This window comes from Trypanosoma equiperdum, assembly GCF_001457755.1.
Source record: "Trypanosoma equiperdum strain OVI genome assembly, contig: ctg_1140, whole genome shotgun sequence".
Classification (NCBI taxonomy): domain Eukaryota; phylum Euglenozoa; class Kinetoplastea; order Trypanosomatida; family Trypanosomatidae; genus Trypanosoma; species Trypanosoma equiperdum.
In genome coordinates this window covers 9,617-20,952 of record NW_027123106.1, presented here as the reverse complement: position 1 = coordinate 20,952, position 11,336 = coordinate 9,617, and the positions used below count along the sequence as shown (strand labels likewise).

The 11,336-nt window shown below is 46.8% G+C and overlaps 5 protein-coding genes across 5 annotated transcripts; all 5 read left to right on the top strand.

The window, feature by feature from the left end:
• Positions 1-782: 782 nt before the first annotated feature.
• TEOVI_000623300 (Dynamin family, putative) lies at positions 783-2,585 on the top strand (the record flags this gene model as incomplete). Its single annotated transcript, XM_067220382.1, has 1 exon — positions 783-2,585. The coding sequence occupies one exon, from the start codon at positions 783-785 to the stop codon at positions 2,583-2,585; it is 1,803 nt and encodes a 600-aa protein (XP_067076483.1).
• A 1,235-nt stretch (positions 2,586-3,820) lies between these two features.
• On the top strand, positions 3,821-5,098 carry TEOVI_000623200 (tyrosyl-tRNA synthetase, putative; the record flags this gene model as incomplete). Its single annotated transcript, XM_067220381.1, has 1 exon — positions 3,821-5,098. One exon carries the CDS (start codon positions 3,821-3,823, stop codon positions 5,096-5,098), a length of 1,278 nt encoding a protein of 425 aa, XP_067076482.1.
• Positions 5,099-5,793: 695 nt separating this feature from the next.
• Positions 5,794-8,649, top strand: TEOVI_000623100 (uncharacterized protein; the record flags this gene model as incomplete). Its single annotated transcript, XM_067220380.1, has 1 exon — positions 5,794-8,649. One exon carries the CDS (start codon positions 5,794-5,796, stop codon positions 8,647-8,649), a length of 2,856 nt encoding a protein of 951 aa, XP_067076481.1.
• A 1,116-nt stretch (positions 8,650-9,765) lies between these two features.
• On the top strand, positions 9,766-10,134 carry TEOVI_000623000 (uncharacterized protein; the record flags this gene model as incomplete). Its single annotated transcript, XM_067220379.1, has 1 exon — positions 9,766-10,134. One exon carries the CDS (start codon positions 9,766-9,768, stop codon positions 10,132-10,134), a length of 369 nt encoding a protein of 122 aa, XP_067076480.1.
• A 629-nt stretch (positions 10,135-10,763) lies between these two features.
• Positions 10,764-11,222, top strand: TEOVI_000622900 (40S ribosomal protein S15, putative; the record flags this gene model as incomplete). The annotated part of the gene is made up of 1 exon (XM_067220378.1): positions 10,764-11,222. One exon carries the CDS (start codon positions 10,764-10,766, stop codon positions 11,220-11,222), a length of 459 nt encoding a protein of 152 aa, XP_067076479.1.
• Positions 11,223-11,336: the final 114 nt, after the last annotated feature.

Sequence of the window (11,336 nt, the reverse complement as noted above, 5' to 3'; positions counted from 1 at the left end):
ATATGATGCGTATTAGTCGGTCTGATTTGTTTGTTTGTTTTTTCCTTTTCCGCCATTTTTGCCTGTAAAATATTTCATATTACTCTTTCAGGTATTTTTTTTTTTAACTCCTGTTCCTGTTCTTGTTCTTGTTGCTTTTGTTTTGTTTTTATTTTTATTTGTTCCCCGTCCCTCACCGTAATGTTTACCAACTTTATTTTCGCTGAGGATCAGTGAAAATGTTATTTTACCGTATGGTTTCCTTTTTTCTTCACGTGCTGATTATCATATGGTGATGAAAAAAAAAAAGGGCGAAGACAAAAAGTGAGAGTAAAGAGGCGAGGCGAAACAAACTGGACAGAGTAGCTGGTAAACAAAAAAAAAACAGAAAAGCAAGGAAGAAAATATCCAGAATTTTCTTTTTTTTTAAAAAAAAAAGAAGAGAGGAAGAGAGAGAGAGAGGATGGAAATATATATATATATATATATAGGTTTCCCCACTATTGCTCACACAAAAAGGCTGCGATGAAAAAGGTTTGTTTGTACGTGTGGAAAAAGGGAGATGATACGTATGTGCGTTGTATTGCAATTTATTTGATGTCTTTTTTCTAAGTAGTTCTTCAATTTGAAAAAAAAAGATACTTTCCCCCTTATTTCTCCTGTTGCTACTGCAATTTCATCTCAAAACAAACAAAAATAAACAACGAAAAAAAAAAGACATTATCACGAAGGAAAGCAAAGGAAGTCATTTGTTACGGGCAGTAAAATATAAATATAAACAAGGGAAGAGCATTAAAAGTATAATGAGGCAGTTAGGAAGTGCAGTTTTAGCATGTGGAAACTTCAATACGCCCCTTAAATCACTTCGTAGCATAACGTTACCCACCACATCATCACTGAAGAGACTGTTGCGCAGAAGTCAGTTGGGTGCCAACTGCTCGACTAACCGCATGTGTTTTGCGACTACTACAACCGTAATGATGTTAAACAAGTTTGGATTGAAATCTAGTGGGGATGAAAGTGCCAGTGACGGATATAACGGGATATATCGCATGGAAAGCGGCTCGTACAAAAGTGGGCAGCATGCATTAGAAGGTGTTGAGGAGGATTTGAATTCGCTAAAGAGGCGTGTTCAGCAGCGATACAGCGATGAATTACGGTTCCTTTCCCATGACAGCAACCGCCAACCGATGGTGATTGTCCTTGGGAACCACAGCGCGGGAAAGTCTACGATGATTAATCGTTTATTAGGTATCGAACTGCAGCGATCGGGCGTATCTCCAACGGATGACGGCTTTACGGTTATTCAGAGTGGTGAAGACGATATAACCGAGGATGGACCGACTGCTGTAAGTGATCCACGATATAGTTTTCAAGAGTTGCGCAAATTTGGCATCCACTTTGTCAACAAGTTCAAGGTAAAGACACGCAAATTGCCGGCAACGTCTCTATTACCACCCGGTCTCATGATTGTCGACACGCCGGGCATGATTGACACTCCTATTCATTTGAATGATCGGACATCAGTTGAGGGTCAGCTCAGGGGGTATGATCTGTTCGCCGTGACACGTTGGTTTGCTTCACGTTGTGACTTGATTATTTTGATGTTTGACCCCGCTAACCCCGGTACTACAGGTGAAACATTAGATGTTCTCACCAAATCCCTAGCTGGGGTGGAGCATAAGCTGCTTATCGTTTTAAACAAATCAGATATGTATGACAAGGCAGCGGATTTTGCTCGTGTGTATGGCGTCCTTTGCTGGAACCTAAGCAAAGTTTTACAAATGAAGGACATTCCACACATATACACTACCTATTTTCTTCCCCGTGGTGATGAATTTGACGACACGCGGGACGCAGCAGGTTTTGCTGCCTTCAATAAGAGTTCCTCAACCGAGGAAACGGCTGTTGGAGGGAGGAAAACAGCATCGGGATCACCACAAAAGGAGTCAACGTCGATTATTGCCCGAGATGAGCTTCTTCGACAGAGAAGTGAAGTGGTCAGTGAAATTCTTCAAGCACCACTGCGTCGCTACGACAATCTTATCACGGAGTTGGAGGAAGGGGTGAAACGAGTACTTCTTGCCGGTCGTGTTTGCACTGAAATTGTATCAACATACCGGAAGATGAAGGTTGTCGCCACTTTGGCACCACCTGCGATTTTTTGCGTCTCCGGACTTCTGCTTGCGGTTGGCGGTTTCACGGAAGTTGCAGCCTTACTTGCCTCCGCTACCGCGATCGCCGCCGTGTTTGCCGCTTTGAAGACGCGCAAGTCATTGGTTGACTTTGAAAATGATGTGCTGACGAACATTGACGTCATATTTGACCGTTTGTATGTCAGGCACGAGAAGACAATGGATACTCAACTTCGTTGGAAAGATACTGTGAAACCCGAAATTTTGGAATTTTTGAATTCTTCATCCGTCGCAGGGCGGCAAGGCATTGCTTCACTACCAACACTTAGTAAAAAATCACAGGACAGCATTATATCGATTCTCAAGAACGACATTCCTCAGTTGAGGGTTCGTGTTGCCAACTACAAGGTGAAAAATTTTCTGCGAGCTGGTGAACGGCAACCGCTGGGTAATGAGGTGAGGGTCAAATAAAAATGTTGGAAGCAAATTTACGTGGGGCGCTGGTTCTTTTGCTCTTACCGCGGACTATCATGCTTAGGTTGCCGAGCATGCTGAGGCAATAATTGTTGTTTGCGTTCACCGTCTTTCCATCATACACGGGCAGCTTCAGCAGTTACATTCGGGAACATATCAGTTGTTTCCTTGAATTGCATCTTGGAGTCATCGCTGTTCGCTTTTGTAGGGGGTTGTTAGCACTTCACATTTGGGAAGTGAAAAATAAAACCTACAAACTGGAAGAGTCCAAATTTTATGGAGGTGTAATGTGCTTCTGTTAGGGATACTTGCTGTCATGTGCTTTCCCTCCTGTCTCCAACGCCAATCGGGTCGCGTGCACCTTACCGCTAAAAGGAGGCGTCCCTCTGTTTGTTGTACTGCAGAGGTGTGTGTGGGGGGTTCTTCATAATATTATTATTATTTTTTTTGGGGGGGAGGGCTCGTTTTAACGTCTACATCATACACGCACGGTGTGGTAGCGATTCCTCATGACGCAGAGAAAAAAAAAAATAATAATAAGAATACCCTGAGGGTGCCGAGCCACTTTGCTGCGTCATGTGGAGGGTTTCGGCGTATCAGTTGGTTTAAGGGCGTACGTTAACTTCCCGCAGGCACTTTGTTTCCTTATCCTTCTTGTATACTTTTTTTTGTTTTCCATCGTCCCAACGCGTTGGCGTCGTTCTGTTGACGGTGAACCATTGATCAAGTTGGAGTTTGTGTTGGTGACCCCGCAACCGGCGCGTTCAATGGGTTTCTAAGATACCTCCTTAATGCCGTTCATCGCAAAAAAAAAAGAGAGAAAAAAGAAAACAGCAGACTTGAAGACACGCGCTCCGGCGGCTTGCGAAGTGCTATAATGTCGCTCCCTTACGGGTACGTTTTAACGCTATTTGATTATCGGAAATATAAGGGTATAGATGATGGACTTACGTTGAAAAGTATTGGGGCATTTTGCAGAAAGGGTCCATGAGGTGCCACAGTTGAGTTGTTACCATTGTTTAATAAGTGAGTTTCTGGCCATCTTTTCCTATGCTGAATCACGTGCCATTTATACACATATACTTTCTTATGTGGCATTTCGGTTTCCTTTTTGGTTTTTACACTCTATCTTTTACCTGTGCTTCCCCCTTTGCCTCAACTATATTCTCTCAAGTTTGTTTGTATTTTATCCCACATTTTAACAACTGAATTATCATTATACAGTTTGAAAAATGTACAAGTACGTTCTTCAGGAAAAATCACCCTTTTGCAAGGTGCTGAGGGACGTACTCAACATGTTTGGGGTTCCTGCCGAGAATGTAAACTCTGGAGGTGAGTGTTTCGCTGTTGTAACGGGACCAAAGACACATAGTGGACTTGTGCCACTTGTTTCCGCGTTGCGGAAGACGGCAGTGGATGCTAAATTAAAGGAATTTGTTGGTGCAGCCCCGGATGTGGCTCCATTGGTGAATCAGTGGTTGCTCTGGGCGTCGCTGCTCGTCTCGAATGAACCTACACAAACTTTCAAGGACTCCGGCTGCACGAGTTTCATGGGACACTTGTTGCTGCAAGTGGAGAAATGCATTGACCTCAGTGATGGGAAAAAGGGTTTCTTAACTGGAGGAACATTTCCCACAATCGCGGACCTGCTCTTATACGTGGCCGTACACAATCATCCCTTGTGGACACCTGAGGCATACCCGTGCGTGAAAGCTTGGGCACTCCACACTCGAAGCAACGAGAGAGTTGCTCCGCTCATTCCAAATTTGGAGGGTGATGCATTTTCTCAATTTAATCCAGTTGCAACCGGTGGTAAAGCTGGTGCCACTGGCGGAGGAAAGGCTAAGGGTGACAAACCTGTATTCGCCAAACCCTCTGATGAGGAAATACTGCGCCGAAAGCAGGAGAAGGAGAAGGCGAAGTTGGCCAAAGCTGCAAATGCCGCTGCCTCCGCTGCTTCTGCTACTACTGCAAAAGATGGTATATCTTCGCCAGAGAAAAAGAAGGAAGTAGTGCCATTGAATCCCAATCAGTTGGATTTGCGTGTGGGCCGCTTTCTCAACGTTAGAAGGCACCCCAATTCCGATCGGCTTTTCGTTGAGGACATGGACATTGGTACAGAAACACGCACTGTGGTTAGTGGTCTCGTAGACTACTACAAGGCTGAAGAGGTGGAGGGAACGCTGTGCATTACTGTATGCAACCTGAAACCCAGATCCCTTAGGGACATCAATTCACACGGTATGATCCTTTGTGCTTCCAATGAAACTAGCCTGCGGATCGTACAGCCACCTGAGGGTGCAAAACCTGGGGACCGTATTCTTTTTGGCGAGGCTTACAACAAAGAAGCGCTACTTGAAACAAAGCAACTTTCAGGCAATGCTGCAACGGGTCTTCTCGGTCCTCTTCGCGTGGATGATCAGAGCATCGTGCGTTGGGGTGATATTCCCGCGCAGCACCCCCTCGGTGTCCTAACTGTTCCGGGAATAACAAATGCTATTGTAAAGTGATTGAAGTTTTCGCAGGAGGGGGTTGGACGACTGAAATGCAACGGGAAAAAGGAAGTATCATGCACACGCGATTGTAGCAACGGTGAGGTGAGGGAGTGTGTGTGTGTAGTATGGCACCCCTCTTCTGGCACGATCGCATACTCTGAATTTTTTTCACTCTTCCTTCAGGAAGTTACGGACGAGTCGCATCATTAGGAAGCCACAAGGGAGGGAGGTGTGTGTGTGTGTGAAAGTTTTAGTATTGGGAGCACTTTATGGTGATTGAATCCGATGCCTGTTCTGCGTTAGTTCTATTAATAATTTATCATTATAACTTCTTTCTTTTAAGGAACGGAAGGCATTAATCTCCTAGCCATCCCTTTCAGGGGTTGGTGTTGCAAGTGAAGCGCGTGAACTGTCACTGCTTTTGATCTCTTCGAATACTTGGCAGATAGATAGCTCTTTTTTGTTTCATTCTCCTTTTTTTTTTTAAATCTTGCTGAACGTTTATGTTTATTGCGCGGCGCGTCGTTTTATCTTTGAATACGGTATAACCTAGGGCCCTTCATCTACCAGTGTCTGCGTAGAGCACCATCAGTTTAGCCTTTTATTCTTTTTCTGCGGATTGTGTTGGGCAAAGAGTGAGTGAGGTGAGAGCGAAGAATTGCGGACAGCGCACTTCATACTCTGATCTTTCCCTTTACCCTAGCGACAAAATGTATCGGCCTCGTGGCGGCGCTAAGCAGGATCGGAAGGAATCCGCTGCTTCAAGGAAGGCTGACCACTCTGGCTCTCAGACATCCGATGCTACATCACCGGATGTTTCATTTGTTAATTCCATTGTTGGTCTAAAAACCCGTCTATTGACACCATTTATGAAATATGACAAAACACTGAAACAAGTGGTGATTAACCCTGAGCACGACCGAGTTTTTCGCTCCGAGGTGTCGCGCGTACAAGGTGTGGTGCTTCGTGAGCTCCGCCGAATACTGGAGTTTGACTCGAGGTTAACTCCGAAAGAAGCCCTCTATCTGGTGCAAAAGAGCGTTATGCTCGCCTTCGCTTCCTGTGCGGTCGGAAGCGACGGCGAGGTACTCGTACCTTGTGGCTCGGATGAAGAAGCTGAGGTGTTTATGCCACGTCTAGAAAAGATTTTTGCCGAACGGAGTGCATGTGCTAAGGCTGTGGTTTCACTTACCGCTGTACTCTGCACAGGTGTGGTGCGGGATAACTATGGAGTCGTGTGCCAGCGGCTGGAGGCGCGCCTCGCTGCAGAAGAAGCCTCACCAGCGAATTCCCGACGGACAGATGTGGAACTTCAGGCTCTTGCGGCTACCAAAAAGAACACACAGGACTTTCTTCAGTTCCGTGCTGCGCTGGTAACAGCATTCGATTCCATAAGTGCACCGTTGACCTCTAACGGCAGCAACTCGATACCTCGTGAAACTGCTGCGGCGGATGGGACTACGGCGAATTTGGTGGTCCAGTCATTCTACAGTCTTTTGGGATGGATGCTGATGGTACAACCGGATCGACTGAACCTGGAAACCACCCGTATCACGCCTTCCCTTCCATTCCCCCCGCAAGATATAAGCGATCCTCCTGTTACTGTAACTTACTACGACCCCTCTTCCGGAAAGATCACAATTGAGCGGTCTGCCTCGTCGTTTAAATGGGGTTTATTGATCAATATGGCGAGCAAACTGATTGGAGTGGAAAATACACTGCGGACTGCCACATCAACCGGTGGTGAACTCTTCCATGCCCTCCAACTAAGCGAGGGTGGATTACCGATTTATAATATAAATGGGGTAACTATTCGTGAACCTGGGGAACAAGAGGCCGATGGTGATGTAAGTGAGGAAGTCCGAGTGTCGCGTCTGGAGAAGTTACAAAACATACTAAAGAGTAAGGTAACAAAAGTCTCGTTGCTTGTTGCAGGTGTTTCGGGCATGCATGATCCTCAGGAGGTTTCGTTTAACATTATACCGCAAGGGGGGGAAGGTGCTTCTGGGCAGGAAGCGTGCCTTATTCTAAAGCGGCCATCTGTTTCCGTAGATTGGAAGCTCAAATTGGTTGCGAATGGTGAAAACCAGTTGATACTAGATAGTGTTTCCCCGAATATTTCGCTTTCAAATGCGGCGAGTGAGTTCATTAACACCCACCTCGGTAATCTGCACGTTGCCCAAGTCAATGGATGCGAGCCGAAAAACAATTCTTTCCTTGATGACGTTATGCGCAGCTCCCTTTTCCTTATTTTGAGATTGCAAACCGTTGCCACTGTAAATTCTGATTCCAAGGACGGATCAGTTGCGGTGGGGGTGGGGAACTCACGGCGGCAACCGAAGGCCATGGAAATCGAGAAGTTGGAGGGTGCTGAACTCGCAGAGAGAGGGGGGTCAAAGAGCAACGTTATGCGTTCGGCTGCGGATGACGAAATCAAGAATGCTGGAAACCTGGATTCACAACACCGGCATGGTACCGACTCGGATAGGCCGCTGCCAGAAGGACAGGGAACACGGGAGCAGGGAGATGAGGAGACACAACATGAAGGTAGCGAGAAAACGGAACCCAAAAAGCGGGGCCGCCGCCGGAAGACGCTCCATTCATCAGAAACCGATGACAGAACCGCAGAAACTTCGGGGGAGGTGAGATCCTCGACGGTAGCGACGAAGGAGACCAAAAAGGTTGGGACAACGGAAGGTGAGGAAAAGGGTGAGGCAACCAAGAAAAGGAAAGCTGAGAAAAAGGCCTCTGAAAAGAAGAAGAAGGACAAGGAGGATGCCCGGAAGAAAGCGGGAAAGAAACTGTCAAAGGCTGCGAAGAAGAGTGGAAAGGAGAAAAAGGGTGGAAAGACAAAGAAGGGAAAAGACAAGGAAGAGGGCGAGGAGAAACGTACAAGGGGGAGGAAAAGCAATAAGGCGAAGGATAGTGAATCTAAGGATGGAGAGGCTAAAGAGGAGACTCCCGAAGGTGGAAAGAAAGCAGACAGTGGTGCTGGTACATCGTTGAAGGAGGCAGCGGAGGCTCAAGGTGTGGTAGACAAGCCACTTGTAGACGTAAAACCGCGCTCCGATGCGGCTGTGGTAGTATCCAGGAAGAGCGAAAGCAAAAAAGAATCTTCTTCGTCAACCTCTCCCGGCGGTGGTGATGCAGCTGCGGTGCGCATAGCAGTGGCCCCAAAGGGCAGTGTCGCCATGACTCCTGAGGTCATGGCTGAACTGAAGGAAGCTCCTCCACTGACGTTTGAGAACGCTGTTACCCTCGATCACTTCGACGGTATGAACATGGAGTTGCGCCGCCCTGACCTAAAAACGTCCTGGGATATCAGCATGACACATGGAGGAGATAAGCTTGTGTTGACTCGTCTTCCTCCTGTCTCAGCGGCACTAAAGACTCATCCGTTTATGAAAACATTGGTTCCAGATGATGCCGGACAGATTTCATGGCAGGTGGATGGAGTGAATGGTATCGATCTACATAATGCGACGAAGTCGATCAGGTTGCAGGCGATGGATAGCATCAAAAAATCGAGCAAGGTTTCGCTTATTCTTCGGCAGCTTATAAAGTAATGTTGCCCTTCACGGTGTAGGGAGGGGGAGGGTGCAAGTGTGGAGATGCGAGAGCGCCGCCGCCGGTACAGACGGCACGGTTTTAGTGCTGACAAATTATAGAATCCATAGAGAGGGAAAGGTGTGAAAGGCAACGCATGCGGTGTGGGTTCCCACACTCACGGCTCTTCACTACCTGCATACGGACACACATATATACGTGTGTGCGTGTCTGTCTGTAGCAACTTTGTTCAAGTGACAAAACTAAAGGACAACAAAGAAAATGGCAAAAAAAAAACAAATGCCTTTTCTTTCTTTCCCCCCTTTTGTTCCTTTTTTTTTCAAGCGATAACTGCATCACTATCGGTTTAGTAGCATGCAGGTTGCACTTGTTGGAGACGGAGTAAGGGAAAAAGAATGGGAGAGAGATGTTGGTGTTGTGTCAGCAGCTAAATGTGTCCTTTTCTAAATATATTCATTCTGTAATTTTTCGATCCTTCGTTGGATTCATGCCCCGTGGCTTGAGAACAGATCAAAATTGTTATTGTTGTTGGGGGGAAGGGAGGTGGTATAAGGATCACATCAATATTAACATATCCATGATGGGGTGATTACACGCAGCTTGTATGAATGTGAATATGGGTTTGACGACTCATTCGCCATCAAGTAATCGCATAAACACACATGTATACACGCCCAGAGGGAAATAAAGGTGTTAAGAGAGGAAGTGAGTGTTGATGGGAACGGCTTGAAGTTGAGACCAAGCGCCTTCAAATAACGCACCGTCACAACCCACCTCACACATGAAGAGATATGTTGGGCGTGTTCTTGTTTATGGGATTTAAAACAGGTGTCGTGGCTTTTTACCTAATTGTTACTTCCTTGCGCGCGCGTGTGTGTGTGTGTCTGTGTCCGTGTCTGTGCCTGTGCGTATGATTGCAAGCAGTTCTCCTGGAAGTGCTTTTGACCGTGCATTTATGTTTCATCTTTTCTATGTTTTTTTCTTTACTTCAGCGGTGACACAAAAGAATCATTAATTACAACTGGGGTTGCACTCCACAACGAGGAAGGTTATAGGCGAAAAGGTATATAAAATACAGTTTTCAAAGTTTCGTTCCCGCCATTGGTAGGAGCGTGATGGACAAGGACCTCGCGGGGGATATGAAGGCGCTTTTAGCCGCATTGGGAAAGGAAGACGACGTGAGTTGTGGCAATGGGACTGGCACTGCGGGATCGACTTACCCCAGCGATTCGTTAGAGGGTAAACTTGACCAATTGCTCGGTGCTCTGCGGGCGAATGGCTCCGACGTTTGGGAGGGAAAACCATTGCAAGACGATTTGGGAATTCGATTTGACTTCAAACAAAAGGGAAGCTCGGGAGAGCAATCCCATAAGCCGTCGGCGGGCAGCGAAGAATCGGCAAAAGCTTCGTTGGATAGTTTGATGGAAGAGTACGTAGAGGCTGTGGGGAAGGTGCGCATGACGGAGGGTTCTCCAGATGAGTAAAGTGATACCCATTGCTTAACATTTTTTCCCCGTATCCGCGATACGAATACTGCATTGCCGCTGGAATCTTTGGGTGCTGGGTATGCCTTGTGTTGTTCACTGCGCATCTGCGTGTGTTGAAACGACATGCGGTGAGGCTGGTAGCACATACCCATGCCTCTGTGTAACACACCTACGTGAGACACGATACATCAGAGGTTCTCATCATTCGGTGATGTTGTGCGAAGAGGTGTGCGTACCAGGTGAGTTGAAAGCACTGCAAGAAAACAGAGTGATGGGGACCCTAACTCCATGCAGCAGTGTTTTGAAGCTAATTGATGTGTTGTGGGTAACATTAGTTAGAACTAAATGATAATGCACGGAATGGGAAGTAAACACGAAGATATTGAGATGCATACTTGCACCTGCCTTCGTTGCAAATAAAGGATGGCAAAGCACATATCGAGTTCCAGATGGCAGTATCCACAGAGTTTTAGTGACGGCTTCTTTTACGTGGTGGTACGATACGTCCTCCCGCTTTAATATCTATTTTCCCTCCTGTGCATTGAAACATATATAACCGTCTCTTTATGTATATATGTTTCCTCCACTACTACAACGTTTATTTTAGTCATCCTAGGCAAGAAGCGATGGCGTCGAACATTACACAGGAGCGGTACGAACAGCTGAAGAAGGAGCGTACCTTCCACAAATTCACGTACCGTGGCCACGAAATCGACCCACTACTTGCGCTCACTGAGGAGGAGTTCAAGGCACTTGTGCATGCTCGCGCCCGTAGACGCATGAACCGCCACGCGGACCGTCGCGCCCCTGTGCTTTTGAAGCGCCTGCGTGAGGCGAAGAAGAACGTGAAGGCCGGTGAGAAACCGAAAGCTGTGAAGACACACCTTCGTGATGTTGTGATCACGCCTGAGATGGTGGGTTCTGTTGTGGGAATCTACAATGGTCGCCAGTTTAATGCGGTGGAGATCAAGGGTGAGATGATTGGCCATTATCTTGGAGAGTTCTCGCTGACGTACAAACCTGTCGCTCACGGCCGCCCCGGTTTTGGTGCGACTCACTCTTCTCGTTTCATTCCCCTCAAGTAGTGAAGCATGGAGAGTTGAATGGGATGCAATCCATGACTTGTTTGGTCTTGTTTCACGCCTGCCGATGCATCATTTTGTGGTATTGTGTTGCCTTCCCTTCGATCAAGAACACTA